General features: G+C 33.4%; 1 protein-coding gene across 1 annotated transcript; it reads right to left on the reverse strand.

The window, feature by feature from the left end:
- LOC117123026 (sister chromatid cohesion protein DCC1-like) lies at positions 1-20,952 on the reverse strand. Its single transcript, XM_033268821.1, has 10 exons — positions 20,680-20,952; positions 19,973-20,135; positions 18,701-18,926; positions 18,383-18,521; positions 9,929-9,990; positions 5,877-5,953; positions 3,482-3,559; positions 2,672-2,757; positions 1,098-1,160; positions 1-812 (listed from the first exon to the last, which is right to left on the reverse strand). The coding sequence occupies exons 1-10, from the start codon at positions 20,733-20,735 to the stop codon at positions 701-703; spliced, it is 1,062 nt and encodes a 353-aa protein (XP_033124712.1). The 5' UTR covers positions 20,736-20,952; the 3' UTR covers positions 1-700.
- Positions 20,953-21,633: the final 681 nt, after the last annotated feature.

A 21,633-nucleotide genomic window follows, 5' to 3' on the forward strand; every position in this document is an offset into this window, starting at 1 on the left:
TCAGTGTGGTCAAAGGTTTATTTTTTGGTTGGTAAAACAATTTTTAAAATGTGTAGAGTTAATTTGGTGTTAAATTGTTTAGAGCATTCATGTTTCTACCTGGCCAGAAATGCCATTTGACCTTTTAAATTTTTCAAGGCTTATATATCTATGTACGTACTGGCTGGCAGACTTGATATTGATCTTAAATTATTCAGTAGACATATGTTTCTATTTACAGGTAAGTCCACTTAAGCCTTTATCTAGTTATAATTGATATACCTCAAACATATTAAAAATGCAGTTACTAACCTTTGACTAAATTTACAAGACATTTTCATAGGCCTATAACCATAGTTTATACTGGCATTGACTATATTATACTTTATCCTAACAACCACTGGTCACAAGGGGTTGCCAAGTAACCAAAATGCATGTTAATTTTTTTCCAACTGTAAAATAATAGCCTAGTAAGTTGGCTAAAATTGAAACTTGTAAGAACTCTGAAAATACTAATTTATGAGTAACACCTGCATAATGTGGGACCATATTCTCACAGTGGGGCTGAGGTAGGTGTTGATTCCAAACAATCTGAAATATTTGGTAGCCCCCGGCCGTTTCTACCCCTGCTCTCCTCTCTATGGAATCACCCAGGTGAGACAATTTGATCATTGAAGACAGAAAAAAATATAGACTTTATGCCCATCTATTAAATATTATTTTATTTCACAGGGTGTTTAGAGTTAAAATATTTAACACCATTTGGACCAGTAGAGGCCCTTGCATGCTTCTGTAATAGTGCTCCAATTGATACTTTCTCTGAAGTCAACTCTCTGCAAGAAAATATAATAAAACAAACAATTAATAAACTATCTTGTTTTTCTATTTTGTAATAAAAGCATATTTAGCTCTCAGCTATTGCTTTGTAATATATTTTATACCATGATAAATAAACAAGTAAATAACAATTTTAATTTTTGAAAGACTTTTGAAGTTAAAACGCAGAATGAGGAGAAAATAATAAAATACCGTATAAAATAATTTAATACTAATTAATATTATAGTAATAATTAAGTAGTTAATAAGTAAGATAATAAATGAATTAAAATTGTACTCACTCAACATATGGCTTGATTTCATCCATTGTCCATTTTCTCTTCATCTTAAAGAGAGCATTGAACCTGAAAATATACCACACTCAGTTTTACAATGGTTTTACAAAAATATGAAAATATTTACAAAAAAACCACACATCTTATGCAAATAATTTTATATTTTATTAAGGCGAGGCTTTTGTTACACCTTGTTGCAGGAACTTATTAGATCGTTAGAGAGCGGAAAAAAATTTAAATAAAACCTTGTTTTCTAATTCAGCGATGACAGAGAAAAAATAATTATTGGTAAATGTAAAGAGTGTAATAATGGGATGGTTAAATGCCTTAAATCTATATAATTAGGAAGAAATATACATATCTTATTTTTTTTTAGATTTCTAGGCAGTGGTGGGCATAATAAAAATAAAGAAATATGTTTATTATTTTTTCTAAAATTTCCACATTTTTTTGTGGCAGTGGGTGCGATATGACCAAAAGTATTTTATTTTTATTCAAAATCATCATTACTGGGGGCGCCGTGTTTGTAAAAAAAAGGTATTAAAAAAGTCTTGCCTAATTGATATGACCAAATACCTCCATTATATGACTATTACCGCACAGTTTCTATTAGCCATCTTCTTTTGAAAACACTTGGCCATCATCGACAGTTTTTAAAAATTTATTATTTGATATTACTACTACTGTTGTATTTTACCGAGAGAGATCATAAGCAAATACCAGCGTGTTAAACCACAATATGCATACAGGAAAGATCTTATAAACACAAGATAGCATTCTCCACGATTTCTGCGTGCAAATCTGTAATAACGCAGTGTATGGCACCTTCTTGCAAAAGTGATTATTTTTCAACTTTGACCGCTTTGACCATAGCGTACCCTGCGCGATTTGACCTTGATTTGATTTACAATGTGCGCTCTCTTTAAAATAAACAAAGGAACAAAAACGTACTTGGTAACAAACTTTGGCATGACGTGAACACCTTCCATGGCAAACAACTAGGGCACCCTCTCCCAAAAGTGATTACTTTTCTACCAAATCGACACTTCTATTTTGTTACGCGTAAATCGTGGAGAACTTGTGTTTATAAGATCTTTGGCATACAGGGACCTTCTTGCCAAAGCTCCAGGGTTCAAATCCTGGTTAGGGCAATATCTCTATAATATCATGATTTATTTATAAAAAAGTAACTTTTCAGAGATCCCATCTTTTAGTCATATGCGTAAGAGGATGTATCATAATTGATCTCTATTATTTGCGGTGCATCAATGACTAGTGCTGTCCAACTATGTATGTGCAAAAGTGCGAAGAATTAGTTGCTGCAATTGGATTTGAATTCCCAGTTGGTTAAGGCATTTGCATAGACAGCCGAAGGTCCCAGGTTCGAATCCTGGTTCGGGCAACCATTCTCACAGATTCCTCTTTAACGTTCTAAGCTTACATATAACTATGAAGTGGATAATGGCACGCAATGGCACATGTGGTGATAAAGAAACATGAAATCTTATAATAATAATGATGACTTATATACTAAACCTAGAATTAGTGAAAAAAATAGAAGCGAGAATCTTAAAAACAACCTTTCTCTTTCTCCTTCAGGAAGATCATCAATATGGTACCGAAAGATAACTTCAGGAAAACTTGTTTTATCTACCAACGCTATGCCCTACAGGTAGAAAAAAGCATAAGAGAGGGAACAAGAAATTCATTCTTTAATTTATCATCATTTTATACATTAACATTTTATGTTTAATATTATTATTCTTCATTTTATTTATTTGTTGTTTAGTTAATTGATTAATTATTTGAATAATAAGTGATTGATTGATTCATATTTATTTATTTCATTCCATCTTTTTTTTTTTTTCGAAAGGCATCAGTTGTAATTGCTTGTTTGTGGTTGTCTTAATCCTTTATTGATACTTTTTAATTGTATTTTTAATTTGGAATAAATATTGGAATTGAATTGAATTTATGAAATAATATTAATGCTAATTTTTTCTCCTATGAACTTACATAGCTAATCAGGTTAAAAATATTTCCTATATATATTTTAAATATAAGAGCTCTGTTGGTATTCCAGTAAGTTTCTAGTGGTACCAATGTTACCAGTGCAGTGCTACAGTCTTTAATACTACTGTTGCCATATCTACTAGGTTAGTGGTAACAAGGTAGAGGTCACAATAAGAACACAACAACAGACTGTGGGAAAATAGTTGCTAAACATTGTTAAAGAATGAAACTAGTTAACAATGTATAGCAAAATTACTGGGTTTAATATTGAATCAATATTTTATGATAAAGAAACACAGACTCCTTAGGATTTAATATCAAACACTGGTTTGTAAACTGAGAAACTTTACAGCCAATCTTTACCCCACACCACTGACCTTAAGTTGGGCTGGGTCGGTCTTCATTCCCTCTGGTACACACTGTTGCCATGCTGCCATAAATTCTTCAAGATTGAACTAAAAATGAAATGATATAATATCACATCTTCTCGCGATGGGCTTCTTTTCGAGGCTACATTTGTAAAGTAAAGAAGGGCTTCTTTTCAAAATGCTGTAAATTTTGGGAATTACTGTACTACTGTTATATAAAACAATAAATAGGGCCTCTGTAACATCAATCTGTATCATGGAGTATAATAACCAGCATTAAATTACCTATAATCAAGGGTGTTTTAATTTTGTTTCTTTGAAATTCATGTACAGTGTATATACTATCCTACGGTCAGCAACCTTTTACTTCTAGACCCATAGTTTTTGTACCCTAGCTTCCCACAACCCAAGACCTAGAGTATCATAGAAATGTCGTCCAAGACACAAAAAATACGACCAATGAAATACAGTAGAACTCCCCTACTTTGGGACACACCTATTAGGAGACACTTTTTAGTGAAACAAGGGGTATATTATAGTATATTATAGACATAGATATATAGACTTAGATATAAGTATGCTACGGCTAACCCCTAATAAAAGGACACCCCTGTTCGACAGAGACACTTATCTAGGTGTGCCAAATGGTACATTCAATAAATATTCAACCCTTATTAAGGGGACACTTTATTGTTTTCATTGTAACACAAAAACAATAATTAATCTTTATATTTTGATACATTTTGAGCAATAAACTTCACATCAAACCAGAATTTTCTCCCCTGAATCCAGTGGGAACATCGGTATATGGCCCCTGATTCTTAATTAATTTGTTTTAGGCCAAAATATTTTTTTTTTTGAGTTGGGCTCCGGGCCAAAGATAATACCTCAGTAATAAAGCAACTCATTAAAATGTTTTTGGTAATTTCAAATTCAACTTTTTGTTGTGCTGCAACAACAATACTATAGGTAGTTAAAACTTTAAAATTCTGAAACTTTAAGCAAAGAATACATATCAATAATCATTCTGTTTACACCCTTGTTGTCACAATATAAAGAGAATGTTAATACAATAATGAATTGCATTCAGTGTATAATAAACGTTAGTAATATAAACATTTAAAAAATATATATACGCATACTTTATAAAACAAAATTTAGTTAAACAAATTAAATAACGTTAATTAAATGAAATATATTTAATGATATAGGCATGCTATGCTACCAACGACAGTAACAGATAATTTGAAATAAAAGTAGGCATAATAATCGTAGAAGAGAATCACTATGGGCACTGACCTCAAAAGTACCGTAGTACAGAAATAATATTGCCGCTAATTACCAGCATTTTTTGTTTTGTTAGTGCAGATAAAAATGGTTAAATACAGAACGACAAGGAAATAGGTGTGATATCGAAATTCTAAGAGAGCAAACATAATAAAGACATCCTGATTTCCTTCCTATATTTCCAGTATGCAAACCCAGATTTAAACGTTTTAAAACCATGGTTCAGCAAACAAACAGTTTAGCAAACTGAGCTAAGCTGCTCTCTCTCTCTCTCTCTGATGAACCTTGAATCATGAAATAATATTGGAAAAATATATTGTAGTTTTAAATACATTACTGATGATTTCATTTTAATATGAAATCATCAGTAATATGAAATACATTACTGATGATTTCATATTAAAATGAATTTTTCATTGCAAACTAATGCTACCAGATTAGTTTTAATTCAACTGTAACTCATTCTTTGGTCAATGAAATAAAATTATAAAGAGTTATGTCATCGTATTAAACACAACATTTCTGTGTATTTTGAAACACAAATATTATTCAACAGCCAAAAATTAACATATATTGAAGACAATAACCAAAATTTCATCAAATTATTTTATTATAAAAAGATGTTTTGTTTCAATGATTTTATGAGAATCTGATTTTAGAAAGTGTTTATTTTAACACTTAAAACTTTCTGTATAATTTTTGTTTTTTGTTTTTTTGAGACCAGATGAGATCTGGCGACCCTCAAAAAGTCACTCACAACCCAATCCATTGGTTGCCGAGTGCAGTACTATAATATCTTGAAAAAAAGCAGATAAGATGGGCTTTTTTTTTAGGCTGATTAATAAGGGGGGAGGGCTTCAATTTGAGATTGGGGGGAGGGGCTTCTCAAAATTAAGCCCATTTGACTTCTATTTCAGGTTTACCAGTATAAATATATAAAATAAAAATATACAAATAATTTGGTCTCCATTTTATTAAAAAAATGTATATTTTTGTAAGAAAGTCGAACCTATAATATTTTCAAGATTTTGGGTTAGTCACATGCTTCAGCACAACAAGGTTGTTTTTGGCAAAACATTAGCAGCAATAACATATTTGAATCACCAATATACTCTACCTTCCCAGAGTTCCTCAGCAAAGCTTCAGCATAATGTTGACATATTTTATCTTCATTAAGTGAATAGAGAATAGATTCTGGAAGAGAATAAAAATGATAATGATTTGAGGCAGTCAACTGTGACTATGGTGATAACTATAAGGGTGAATACAACAGAAAGAAGGCTGAAAGTATGGGATACATAATGAAAATGGTAATTGGGAAATAAACAGATATTTGTATGTATATACATAAATATGTATATATATATATATATATTGCTGAAATTATATAAATACATTTTTTAAAACATTAAAGAAGAGGAATCTGCAAGTGTGAAAAAAAGGTGCCCCAACTGGGATTCAAACCAGGGATCTTCTGCTGTCTATGAAGACGCTATGACCAGGTTTTTTTGGGAATTCAAATCTGATTGAAGCAGTTAGGTTAGATTTAATGCATTTAAAAATTCCGTTTGAGCTTTGCAGGCCCTCAGGAAATTTTTTCAGGCATTAAATCTAACCATAGTATAATAATATCCCTATAGTGTACTATGCACAGCTTAATTGCTTATTATTGTAAACATCACGTAATTCAGCATTGGCTGTGAATTTGATGTGAATAAAAATAAACTGAAACATCACTCTTACAATAGTAATATCTGTAGATCAAAGGCTAGTAGCCATAGGAAATGGTCAGGTAGGTCAGGTTATCCCATGATCAATATTAGGCCAATTGCCAGTCAATATCGTTTGTCAAACAGTTCTTTCTTTAATGCAACAGCCTTTGTTTTCGTTTTTTATTACAAAACTATGGCTAGCCATTGTACATTGCACTACAAAAATTATCTTTAGAAAACGCATTTCTAAAGAATTGAGAAACCTTGAAATTTTGTCAAACCAAAGTTTAAGAGCCATTGTCCATATATATTGACTATTATGTAGCTATGACAGAATAGATTTTCTTTGAAATTTGCATGGTAAAAGTCTTTCGGTCAAACACAAATAGTATAAAGACCTTCGATCAAACACAAATAGTATTGATTTAGTTTCTTGTGTCTCATTGCCATAACAATGGCCATTTTTTAGGATTTCAACACGTAATTTCCATAACTTTTACAATAACACACACAGTAAAGGTCACATTCCAACAGCTCTTACATAGAATAGAGTAATTGAATTTTATAACTAATATCAGATATTTTTCACAAACAAAAATCCTAAAAATGTGGGTGGAGTACTGTAGCATTTGCTTGAAATAAGGGTGTTTTTGCTTATTCTCAATATTCCAAATTAGGCCTAAGTTCGGTACTTTGCATTTATGATAATGCTTTAATTGATTTGTTCTTGCAAACATATGTTGATGGACCTCATATAAGTGAAAAAGGAACAAAAAACTCATATTATTTCATTATATTTAAATACAAAAAAATGTTCTTGACATTTTAGCAAGTCAATTTCATAATTTGTACTGTGTTAAACATAAAAGTTGCTTTACACTAATAACAACTCTATAGAGAATGGAGTAGTTAAATTTAAACTAAATCTTACTGCTAATGCAAGATGGCCCTTACCATTTATTTGAAACGGAGTGTTTTTGCATATTTTGAAAAATCCAAGTTACTATGGTAACACTTTAAATTATTTGTTATTGTAAATTAATAAAAAAAAAATAATTAAATAAATTGTTTCTTGCTGCCGATTAGTTAAATTTCTTGAAAGTAGACATATCAAAAATAGCAGATCAACATTATGGTACATTTTTGTACACAATGGCTGATGGGTATTACGTGACCGTAATTCTTTGTTAATACCAAGCATTTTAAAATAAAGTAAACCTGCATAATTTACATTAAAATAAAAACAAACAAAATCACTATGCGTTTTCACACTTAGTTTAGAAGCATTTCCTATGTTATCATTAAGAAACTTAGTTTATGTCCATTACACTAATATATTCATTACACTAATATATAATGGTTAATAATTAACCATTATATATTAGTGTAATGGACACATGGAATATATGTTTCAAAATCACATTGTCTTGAAATATATTAAATTTGTTTCATTTTGTAGACATTCTCTGTGATGTTTCTTGTAAATACATTATGAGACGGCCGTTTATGTTACACACATGCTCGCATCATTATCAATTTACAATATATAAGTATGGATAACGTAATACACATTATAGGCCATGAATTGTGGTAAAATAGTCAAATTATGAAAAAACATTGTAATAGTCATGTTACCGTCCAAACATACTTGGTATTTATTTTCACCATCAACTTGAACATGATATTGTAATCATTATCTGCACTGTCATATGCCATGATTTTACCAACATCGGTGTACTTTCTCGGTAGTGATGGAAGCCACTGGAGCGTGGAAAAATGGGTCAGAAGGCACTAGTAATCTGCCCGATCACATAATTCCCAATAACGTAAATTACATTTTGCTCTATTTTACTGTCTAGCGCGAAAAATCCAATGTTAATTCTAAATATTTGGTCCATAATGAAGTGAGGGCATATATATAATTTGGTCTAAATATCAAATAGTTGGTTCGATTATTAGTTACTGAGGAACATGGATAACGTAATATACATGCTTAACGAGGTCGCTACAATTTTTGCAGTTTAGAATATTGTTGACCTCAGATGACTGTCAAAGTCTCATGGAATTGTATCTTTTTCAATTCACTAACATGTTAAGCAAAATAATACTCATCAATAATTCAGCTATGAGGTTTTATTCTATTGATGTATCCACCATTAATGCCGATAACGTAAAACACACGTTTTGAGGAAAGCATACTTGATTTCAAACTTGTTCATGAATATCATACCTCTTACAAAATAATGTGTTGTTATGATGTGTTCAGGCATACCCTTAGATAATACAAATACCAAAGTAAATTAATTGTTATTTTAAAACAAATTACCATTATCCAATATTAGTTCAGTGCTTGGGAAATTGCAATTATGGACTTTTCCTGTTGTTTGGGCTCATTTTAATGATTATAATACAATAATATATACAGTAAACTATATATGTCTGAGTAGAGTTTACGACGGTGCACCAGAATAAATAGATATTCATGGATTCCAATTACGTATTACGTTTCATCAAGTAAAAGAACAGTGAAATGAATATTGGTCTTGTTTTTTGTAGAATAGCCCATATTATGCTGATTAGAGATCATATAAATTCAAATGATATAAAACAATTTTGACAATATAACCATTTTAAAGGGGATTTGCCAGAAATGAGCATTTTTGCTTTTTGCGATAAGACTAATTATCACTCTTTATTTTTGGTAATACTGTACATAAAAAATAGACTGAACTCAAATTGGCATCATTCTTAGAAAAAAAGTCCAGTGGATTGGGAAGCACCCTCATAGACACGACACTGAAATTTTCTCAAATTGAGATGTGAATTGATTGGAGTAGGCTGATTGCAGTTTTCATTGGAATAGGGCTTTCATTCTTCATCCGGATTGTTTGCACCCTCTCCCATCCCGTCATGCTGGGTCATTTTTTTGTTGTTATCTGTTGCGTACAGTATTGACTTCAAGCCAGTGCATATTTTGCCCGCAATCTAACATAGTCTGGGTGACATGTTCCAAATTAATCATGTGGTCGTGATTTTAGAAAGAACATGACAATCTTTTTGCGGGTGTCCACATAGTGCGTTTTCAACCCAGAAATGGTATCACTCTTTCCTAGACCACTACGTAGTTTTCAACTCAATTGTTATGATGATTGATTAGTTTTTGCATAATGTTTATTAATGTGACTTTTTTTTTTTTATTTCTGTGGACTTGACTTTTCTCCCAAATGTTTATTACATCTTCCTGAGACCCGTATGCGTCACTTTACTAAATTTTATATTGATTCATTCATTGGGTTTTGCATAAACCACTTAACAAACTGAGAAAGGGACAGGTAGACACAACCAAACACCTAACGGAGGTAAGAAGAAAACAAGTACAGTTGTGTGACTAGTTTGACTGACTCAATGTATGATGATTGTATTTATCTATTGTATTTCATAAACAAATTTAACTTACCCGACTCATTATTCTGTTTAGATTTTTCACTGTAGCACGCAAGGACATGTTTCAGAATACACCTAGAGGGCAGCAAACAGAATGTACATTTGTATTATTATCCCATTCACCATAGTACCGATGATGAGGATGATGCAGATGATGCTAATGATGATGATGATGATGATGATGCAGATAATGAAGATGATTATGACAATAATGACGGAAAAGATGATGATGATAATGATGACTCTTTCACTGATGATGTTTATGATTTAAATTTAACACAATTTAAAAAAAAAAAGTTACCAACAATGACATCTAAATAGCTGTGGGAAAAACAAATTATCAGCCTGCTGCTCTCTGCCTGAATAGTGATCGTAACTGAACAATAATGATGCAGCAACAGGCTTGGTCAACTTGTAAAAATATTAGAGCTTTCTGCTGTTTGCCCATAAAACGAATTTTGGAGTCTTATAAGGTAAAATTTCAAAACAATGTCATCGTAAAGAAACAGCTATAGTATTGAAAACAAACAACTTGAAACAAAATCGGTGTACGGATTTAAATAAATATTTACAATAGATTTTAATGGTCAACTTGTTGTCAAATTTTACGACCAATTTTTGCATACATTTGTGAGTGACGGTGTGTAATAGACATGCAAAACAAACATTAGTGGTTCAATAGCTGTATAATATCTTTGAATATCATTTTAGACTGATTCATTCATATGCTTGGTCATCTTGTAATCATTTAGAATTCAACAGTTTTTAATAATAGGGTCCGTATCACTTCTAGACGTAGTATCAAATTATAGTTGCCATAGACCCGGTTTCATACACACTCGCTTAAGTAAATTTCAAAGGAAACTGTTTTCCTAATTTTTCTTAATTGTTAAATACTCCTATGCAATACTGTAGTCCCCTGGTATAAAATTGACAGATCAGTTACGCACTCTAAAAAGATCAATTACGCCCTTTTATATAATAAGGCCATAGACCTAATGTGTGTGAAGTACTGACTTTGTTAATATCGAATGGGTGAAATTGCGCACAAACTTCAAACTCTTGGCCTAACATACAATGCCAGAGGAAAGGATATCACGTTTTAGTCACCAAAAAGGATTTTCCACGGACGCACAGAGTAGGCCTTCGAATAGTATGGCCCAAAGCGAACAAGTTTCTAATCTTGAAAATCCAGACACTTCGTTAAGGCTTATACAGTACAAAATACTGTACAGTATATAATTCATTGAAAAAGCTTTAAAATGAAGGACTTTTAAATGAAGTTTATGTATATATACTAATATTTTGCGAATCTTGGGTTTTTAAAAGAAATCTTGGATTTTTTAGACCCAATCTTGAATATTTTTCCTAGTGGTCACGTTGCATTTAGAGACAGAATTATACACCGACGACATCAAACTAGTGTAGGCCTAGGCTTAAGTACAGTAGGACGTAGGCCTGGCTTTTGTTGTAAAAGTTGAAGTACATGTACAGGATGCACCATAGGCCTATATTTAAAAAAAATAATACATTTTGTTAATTATTATTGGTTGGCCTAGGACCTAGGCAGGCAGGCCAGCTTTACCGTCGAAAGTCCTGGGATTCGACGATGACGTCAGTGCACATGTTTACAAACGCCATTGATTGGAATGAAAATAGATGCGCTGAATTTCGTTTGTTTTATGAAAGATAGTATTTATCGAACATTTATCTATATAAAAACAAGATTAATATTGTAGAAATTGTATTTCTAAAGATTCATATATAATTCATATTTCATTTTAGTAGACAATAAATATTCAGTTAAAGATACTAAAAACGATTATTAATTGTGAAATGTGTATCAAGTCTCAGCTATTATTATCAGTATGTATTAGGTTAAAGTCTTAAAACAATAATTTCGAATTAGGCCTAGTAAACAAATAATTGTAATTAAAGTTTAGGTTCCCATGATGTCAGATGACGTATTCAATATGATGCTATATTTTGGAATCTGACTTAATTTAACGATGGCCCTGTCAGTTGTAGTAATGGTAATACTTGTGATTTTTTAGCCATGTAGTGAAAATAGTACTATTATTTTCAGTGTACGAGATGAGAGTCAAGAAGAAGTTCAGCTTCTACTTTATTTTGTAACAAGCAACTCTATTTTTTTATATAGGCCTACTGAAAGATTCATTATTTAAGTTAATACAAGGCAAAACTAAATGTTTTATATATTATAATAATAAGTACATAATTCTTTGTAAATTACTTTTTAGGCCTATAAAATAGCTTGTTTTTTTTAAATAATAATAAATGTGTTGAGTATATTGATATAATTGAGATAGGTGCCACTTGGAGAGGTAGAAATTCTCATATGGTTTTTCTAGACCAGTTTTTTATGGGGAATCAGATTATATGAGGTAAAAGGGATGTAACATGAGGGCGCTTTTTCAAAATGGCCACCAAAATCCAATAAACTACATATATATGGGTAAAATAAGCACAGAAGAGGTAGGTTTGACCAACTTTTGAATATGTAATGATAGGAGTACAGTATAACTAGAAGTTATTAATGTGAAGAGTTCGGGAGGCAATTGAAGGTGCTTCTTAAAATGGCCGCCAAAATTAAATAACAACTTAACAGCAACTTCAATACCCTAGATAAATTTGTAAATTTAAAAAACATGAACGTAATAACTGCTGTTGACGTTTTAAACCTAAAACAACATACTTTAGGGGTGTAAGCTAACTCACTTTTGAAAATGTAAGTAAAAATGCCCCCTTATATTAGCCCTTTTCTGTTTTAAAGAATGGAAAATATCACTAGAATCCTAAAAAAATTCCAGCTTCCTTACAAATATCAGGTTGTTTTTCATTATTTCTGTGTGCTACACAAGGTATTCCAGACAACTACCGCAATTTTCATGTATGAAGAAGGCATCAATTCATTTACTACATATTTGTCTTGTAGTGTACTGTGTAGCCCTATGTTGAGCAATAATCTTCAGGTATCGCTTTTATCACTGCAATCTGAAAGTCTTCGTATTTATCTTATGAACAATTCTTGGACTTCCACAGGAATTTGTTTATTCCATCTGTTTATTCCAACTATTTTTATTGACAGTCATTTACCTCTGCTTATTTTCATTCTTGAACGATTAAGTTTGCTAAGTATCTGAAGCTCGAGATTCTGCTAACATGGTGGCAACAATGACATGTCAGTGATCTTGCCTCTGAAAAACTTTCTATTGAACATGTTATTTGCTTGATTTACACTTTTCTCCTTAACTCCAAGTAGCAGTAAGACATACTCTTGTTCTTCAGACAACTTTTCTGACAGAACATCTAAAACTCCGAAATTGCTGAAAGTTTCAACAAACTCAGTTTATGATTACAGACGCTACGCTACGTTTTCCTTTACGAAAGAAAGCCGGGGTGTAATTTTCTGTAATATCGATGTCTCGAGAAAGGGAACGGATGATTGCTATGCATTGGTTGTTATTCGTTAAAGCATGCTTTGCATACAGGAAGACTTTCGTGTCGGCTTCTTCTTGGTGGTTCTACGCCAGATTGTAGAACCCCAGGTTGCTAACTGGTAGATTTTCGAGTTCACTTTGCCAAAACACAGTTTGCCGAATGCCAGTTTACTGAATCAAAAACTACGAATCCCAGTTTGTTGAAACCCAGTTTGCACTGAAACCCACTTTGTAGAAAGTAAAATAAAAGCAGTACATAAAACATTAACCACAGCATAACATTCATGTTGGAACACTTTCTTACTATGTATTCATATAAGAAATAGCGGCTTATTGTAGTTAAATGATTCTTTTTGTTTTAATATGTAAATCAATTGGCTATCAGCAAATAAAAGTCAATTTATATGCCTCGCACTTAAAACATTTTATTAGCATACCTATGATAAATACATAAATTTATAAAAAAAAATAATAATGAAGGAAATAAACAAATTAATAATAATCTACAATTATACACACATGCCAATTGTGGCTCCGGAAAATTGTCGACAGGAGGACTGACTCAAGGTCCCGACTAGAGCCTCGGTGGTCCGGGACCTGGCACAACAATCCTGATAGGGTTTGCAGAGGGAGTATTTTAGAAGGATACGATGCTTATCCTTAATTTCAAGTGTTTTTCTACAGCTTTTTTGTCTTCCAATATTTGTCCTTTTAATTTGTACACAAATGAAGCTCCTTCCTTTCAAATGCATAGTATGCTGTACTTTTGTAACACAGAGATTTGGACTGGGTTTCGGAAAACTGAGTTTGTGCAAACTGGGATTTCAAGCTTTCAGTGAACAACTGAATTCGGCAAACTGGATTTCGACAAACTGGTTGAATACCTTCTTGAATACTATTGCTATCGGCGAGAATGCATCCTTGTCACTGAAAGAGATTTTGTATTATTTCCAGATCTTCGTAGCAGCCAAGAAAAGCAGACTCGAAAGTTGTCCTGCATGCAATGCATGCTTTAAGGAATTACAACCAATACATAAATATCAACCGTTCCATTCTGGAGACATCGATAATTCAGTCGTTGCTACTGTATATCTTATTTTATGACAACGGAGAGAGTCATTCTAGAGACAAACACTGGCAAATACTGAAAGTTGTTCAAATTAAGTGGCGTTAACTTTCACCAGGGAAGAAATCATCCCTTATTGGATCTCGTGCTCAGTGGCGTAACGATGGGGCTGGGGGCCCTGTGTATTTCTGGAACTGGGGGCCCTTTTTGGGTCCCGGTCACCAATTCCATCGTGGGATTTTAGATGTGCATTTTTATTCTAAATGTTTTTAACGACGAATAAATGATACAATATGGAGGGACTTTCACAGTTGGAGGGTCTATACTACCTCAGACCCACCAAAATTGGGGTTGAGGTAAGAAAATCTATGAATTATGGCACCTTTAGATTGCAGGAAATGGCACTTCACAGACATAAAATTGTGAATATAATTTTCTTTTTATCTCCAGTTAAAAAATATTTTGACAAATTTGGTGGTGCCCTGGGCCGGCAGCTCCCCTCCCCCATCCCCCCACCACTCTTTATTCCACCACTGGATATTACGATATGTCCTACAGTCGTTTTCAGACACAAAATATGTTGTTGCTTTTGTGAGGCTGAGAAAAGAAAATGTATTACTATGGCACGTCTAGATGGCCGGAAATGGCACTCACAGACTTAAAATTGTGAATATAATTTTTTTTTTATCAGCATTTTAATTTTTTTTTACAAATTTGTTGGGGTCCCAGGCTGACAGGGCCCCTCTCTTTAATCGTTATAATATGATATATGCCCCACAGTAGATTTCAGAGACACAGTATGGTGCTATTAATCAACAAAGTCCTTTTTGGTCAGGGTACTAGATCGAGGAACTTATGGGTAAGGCCCCTTCGGTGCCCCTAGAATTCGGAAACCCTGCGGACCGCCGCATGAGAGCGCATAGGCGTTACGCCACTGCTCGTGCTTCTGTAGTCAAAGGCAAAGTTTTGTTGACACTTTCTGATAACTTTAAAGTTTTAGGTGTTCTGTCACAAAAGATATCAGAACTTGAAGGCTGTGGCATGGAGTTGGGGAAAAGTGTAAATCAATTAAGATGTGAAATGTTCAATAGTGGCAATAAGATCACAGACATATCATTGCTACCACCATGTTTGCAAGCAGTCCCTTGAGCACTTGAGGAAATTTAATCTCTGAAGAATGGAAATTAAGCAGACGTAAATTATTTGGTCAGTAAAAATAGTATTCACAACAGATGGAATGATCAAATGAAGCAAAAAACGATTGAGACAGTGATGCCCATGGACGTCCAAGAACTGTTTATGATAAAGACGAAGACTTTCAGATTGCAGTGATATTAGTAATACATGAAGATTATTGCTCAACATAGGTGTGGTTACACAGTAAAGGACGATTATGTAATAAATGAATTAATAGCTTTATACATGAAAATTATGGCAGTTATTTGTGTGGATCTCTTGAATACCTTGTGTAGCACACAAAAATAATTTTTTTTATAAGGGGGCATTTTTACTTACATTTCCAAAAGTGAGTTAGCTTACCACCCTAAAATATGTTATTTTGGGTTTAAAAAGTCAACAACAGTTATTACATTCATGTTTTGTAAATTAAACAAATATATTAGAGCACGTTTCAGGCCATTCTGAGCATTTCAACGTTGTTTTAAATTTTCGGCGCCGCGCGCGCATTTTTACGCGTGCGCACGTACAGAAGCTGGAATTATCGTTTTTTTCCCATGTTTTAGATTCCTGACACTGTATTCACAAATTTCCATTCTTTTTTGGTCATCTTAGCGTCAATAGCAATGCCGTACGCGCGTACAGAAGATACGAATCCTTGTGCGGGTTGTTGTCAACATAGAGTGAAAATAGGCTAAAATCGTGCCTATTTTTAATCAGTTATAGCTCCTTAGGATGAAAGGTGACCCCCAATTTTTATTACATATTCTGAAAGCACATAAGTTGTAAATAATATGATTTTATAGATCATAATGGCTGATCGGAAATTGTGACGTCACCATATTGGCATCTGAATTCAAAGAAAGTGTATTTTAGCTATGACGTCATTTTTGAAAATACGCATTTGAGCGAATCTCGCTTATCTTTGATCGATCGTCTTCCAACTTTGAGTATGTTATAGCTGAGACAATTCTCTTTCATTTATTTGACTTCTTTTTACATTTTGATGACGTCATCATGGTCAAAAAAATTTCCATATCATCTTAACCATTCGTCATTTCTGAATCATATTAAGTGAGCATAATCTTTAGGTCAAGGTTGAATGTCATGTACCTTAATTTTCCCTTCGCGCTTTTAAGCGTGCACGTACGCGTTCGTCTAAATTTATATATGCTTAAAACCATATATATATTTTTAATCAGTTATAGCTCCTTAGGATGAAAGGCAACCCTCAATTTTTATTACATATTCTGAAAGCACATGAGTTGTAGATATGATGTTATAGATCATAATGGCTGATCGGACATTGTGACGTCAGCTTATTGCCATTTGAATTAAGAAAAAACTGATTTTTTTTCTTTATGACGTCACTCTTTTTATACTCGTTTGAACATATCTTGCTCATTCTTGATTGATCGTCTCCCACCTGTGAGTACGTTATAGCTGAGACAATTCTCTTTCGGAAGTGTCCCTACTTTTCATTTTGATGACGTCATCATGGTAAAAAAGAATGAATCTTTGGAGCCCTCTCATCTCTCTTTCTTCAAATTTATCAAATATCATTAACAACAGTGGGCGGCAGACTGTATTTCGACGATATAAGATTGATATATAGTACATTATAAATGGAAAATTTGTGTGGCACCAACAGGTGTTTTTAAATTACTCTTGACAAGGATCAATTTCTCGTGCCATTACCGTCCACGAGTACGTCGTGACGTGCTGTACTTCAGAATTGGAAATTCTCAATATCACTTTTCAGATAGAGGGCGGCAGACTGTTTTTCGACGCTATCAGACCGATAGAAGGTCAATTTCTTGTGCCATTACCGTCAACGAGCACATCGTGACATGCGTGTACGGTAAAATTTGGGAATTCTCATTAACACTTTTTCAGATAATTTAAATAACGTTTCAGGTCATTTTCAGCATCCCAAAACTTTCCATAATTTACGCACCGTACGCTCATTTCCACGCGCACTGCACTTACTAAAGCTGGGAATTACGTTTTGTTTCATGTTTTGGGGTCCTGGCACGGTATTCATAAACAGGGGGCACATTTATCAAACTAGAATTCAGATTAAATTTAAATTAAGTACATTTTTTTGCTTAAGTCAAATTTATCAATATTGTTAGCTTAAAAATTTGTTAAATTTAGAAAATTGTACGCGGGCACCATCTAAGACGATTTTTAAGCCAATATTTTGCTAAGATTGGGTAATAAATCAGCTTAAGAGATATCTATTACTGACATCTGAACTTTTTTGACTTAAGACATTTGCTAAGCTGAGATCCATAAATCCCGGGCCACGAGTAAACTGTTTGTGCCATTAACATGTGCACAGGCGTCAAGACGTCCGTGTATGCACGCGTAAATCTTTTCAATTGTTCAATATTACACTTTTTAAAAAACTAACTAGAGTATATTTTAGACCATTTTTTAGCATTTCAACACGCACCGCTCGCGCTCCCTGAGGGTCAAAGTTCGGCGGATCACCAAATCTAGTTATTATTGGTATTATTATTATTATTATTATTATTATTATTGTTTTAACTGGTTATGTCCAAAAGTTTGTTTTACAAACCTATTTTGCCCTACTACCACACTTTTTTTCTCTCTGACTTTGTTCAGAAAATGTAATTTTAATTGTAATGTTTACACTTACTTTATATTTTATACGTGTGTGGTAAAAACAAAACAAACAAGTACTTCTCACACATCAATATGAATACAGTAGATGCTAAACAATCTGCTTATTAGTTACCTTGGTTCTAAGTTGTCTAACGTGTTTAGAACTTCGTCTAAAGGAACTGCCGACAAATGCCAAGAATTTTCTTCTACCAAGTTGAGAATGCTTGCTATAACACGTGATTTGTACTCGAAACTCAAAAGCCGCCAATGACCTGCAAAAAGAGGGAAATCAAAACAACATGTAAAGTATTTGTAGTGGAAATTTTGCATTACTTGAGCCAATATGACAGCAACAATTAAGCATGTGGAACCAATGACTAGGCAAAAACTAAACCACTTTCTAACATAAAAGAAAGGCGCTATACAAATACCAAATAACAGAAATTAATACCATTTATTGTACAGGCTTGGATTTTTGCTAATTCTCGGAAAATTTCATCCTCACTGGCCTGAACTATATCAAGTAGATCGTCTGTGGTATATAGTTTTCCGGTTATCTCTCTTGCCCCTTCCTCCACTGCTCCCTCATATTCAGAATCTTCTAGCAACACACGAACTTTCTTAAGTTTCGGGCGAGTTGGTTTAAGTTCGAAATATGTATGAATCAGACCGGCAACCTTGAATGTAAGAATATTATATCAAAAACTATATACTTAAATAACTGTGTAATGGTAAAACTATGAAACAGAATACTCAAGTATATAAAAATGTGAATAATCATTAAGATTTCTTTCAAAACTCTCTACAGTACTTCTAGGTTTGACTTATATCACAGATATATGTTAACACAAAGCATTATCCCAATACAACCAAACAGATAATTTGATCGGAAATTTTAAGTTATTTTAAATCTCATCTACTGTTAGCATTATTATACAGAATAAAATTTGAAAGTTAAATACTGTATTTTGATAGAATGGTATTATTATTACAAGCCAAAAATGAATTAAAAAAAGACTATGTTACTTCCAATCATAAGGTTATAAATTGTCATAACATTGGCGGATTTAAGGGGGGGGAGGAGGGGGGTTGCAGCAGGCCTTGGCCCACCTAAATTTTTCAAAATTATTTAAAAACTGGAGAAAAAGAGAAAATTATATACAAATTGTGTGAGAGTGCCATTTTCAGCAATCTAGGTGCTATAATCATACTTTTTCTTACCTCTGCCCCAAACCATCGTGGGGCTGAGGTGGATGGGCCCTGTATCTGTAAAAACTCCTCCCTGGGCCCCCTCTATTTCGAATTCCTGGATCCACCAATGCATAATCTAGCCAAATCATTCCGAAGCAAAACATGAACAGTAGGCATAATTTTGACTACATGGAATTCCTACTAATCATCAAACAAGCCAGGACCTGCTAGGTACAAGAATGGTTAAACAAACCCACCAAAAAAAAAAAGAAAAAAAAAAGAGAAATACTAATTATTACTGTTTTATAATTTGAAGAGAATCTTTTCAATAAAGTCGCGAGGTTAAAGGATACATGGAGAGATGTGAGAATCAAGGTTTGGACGATGATGGAGCTTAAGTGGTGGCAGTGTGAACCAAGGGAGATACAGTATATGAATACGTTTAAAAAATTTACTAGGACCACCAATATGATGTTTCTTGTATAATTGTCTACATAGTTAATTCATATCCATTATTTTTCTTCTGACATACTTGCTTGTGTTCTAGGCTCCTAGTGTTGTCAACAAAACTGTCTGATGTGACTCCATCAGGGACTAGAAGTAAACCATTTGTCGTTTCTGCTAACTTAAGATCATAAGTGGTGTTGTCAGTGCAGAGTACAGCATGGTCTGTTTTCTCACCTCGGATGACAAGTCTTCAAAGAGATAGAGAATATGGTACAGTTACATAAAATACTTTATTACTTCTAATAATTTTAATAAAGTTGATACAACTTAACAATCAATAATAGATAAAATAGAAACAATGAACATTAAGAAAGACTAATTAATATAATGATGAATTACGTGATACACATTAATAACTATTGTAATAAATATAGTAACTCATAACATTAACTACATAGTAACCTTTTCCTCAAATGTTCAAATAATAATAATAATAATAATAATAATAATTAGACATTAATGGAGTGTAGGCAAGACAGTTATAACTGCACAAGCTGTAATACTTAGGCATATTCATAATCTAATTATATATTCAGGCACTACTAAAGTGACAAAAGTTCCATACAGAGAACTGTGATCTATTTTAATAATCTAATAATGCAATGTCGCCCTCTTAAGTTCCAGCATTGTCATGTTACTTGATATTTGTGTTTTGTTGTTAAATAAAATTCAGTTGAATTTGACAAAGAGTTGGAATATTTATTTAATAATAACAATAATAATAAAAGTAACCTCTTTCCTGCTTTTAAATTACTTAATAGGTCATCATTGACTTCCATTAGTTTCATTCCAGACGGATTTAAATTTTCAGAGAAGTATAGACATTGTGATAAGCCGACGGTGTCTGATTCACTTAGCTTGGCAAAGCTGGCAATTTCTTGTACTTCGTCGAGTGTCCTGAAAGAGGAAATAAAGGCAGGCCTATATTATTAACAGGCTGGTATAAAATAATTATTTTTATATGTTCCTGTTATTAATATATTATCTGGAAATATGAAAAAAACATGGAATGTTAATTAAATGACTACTTTCAATGATTATTACTGTATATGTAAGTTTTAAGTTGATAAAATAGTAACTGGTGCTAAAGTAACTCATCGGTCTTAGGCCTAGTGTTGTATCGAGAATGCACTTGTCAATTGTAGTCCCGACGCACCCTCACCCCGGACCTGGGCTGTAGCGGAGCACTAGCCAGGACTGAGCTGGGGATGTACAAATAGTTGTGTCCCCGTAGTGCCGGGAAGTAAATAAAATTTACCCGTAGATGTGACAGGCCTCGGAAGGGCCGGGAATTTTACATGTTAGAGTAGCTGCGGTTTCGGGTGTGTAGGCCTAGGCCTTGTTAGTGCTGTCAAACTGGGTCTGGTCCTACCTGGCCTAGCCTACACTAGGCATTCAGTCAGCAACTACTGTGTGTATTGGTAATTTAAAAATCAAGCTCATCTCCTTGGCCTAGCTCCTGCCTAGCTCTCACATGTTTCTCCGATTCAGACCTAGGCTGGCTATACCTTCAGGTAGGTCTTATCATCCAATCATATATTAGCGGGCAATTGTACCGGGACTACAGCGCAGTAAGTGGCGCAGATTTAGCCGAGGATGTATGTTAAAACGATGCCCCGCATTGCCAGGGGGTGCCCGGGGCTTTCACACATGCATGCAACTGTTTTGGAAATTACATCCCCGGCT

This window comes from Anneissia japonica, unplaced genomic scaffold (assembly GCF_011630105.1).
Source record: "Anneissia japonica isolate Jap-2015-1 unplaced genomic scaffold, ASM1163010v1 scaffold4469_len402912_cov134, whole genome shotgun sequence".
NCBI lineage: Eukaryota > Metazoa > Echinodermata > Crinoidea > Comatulida > Comatulidae > Anneissia > Anneissia japonica.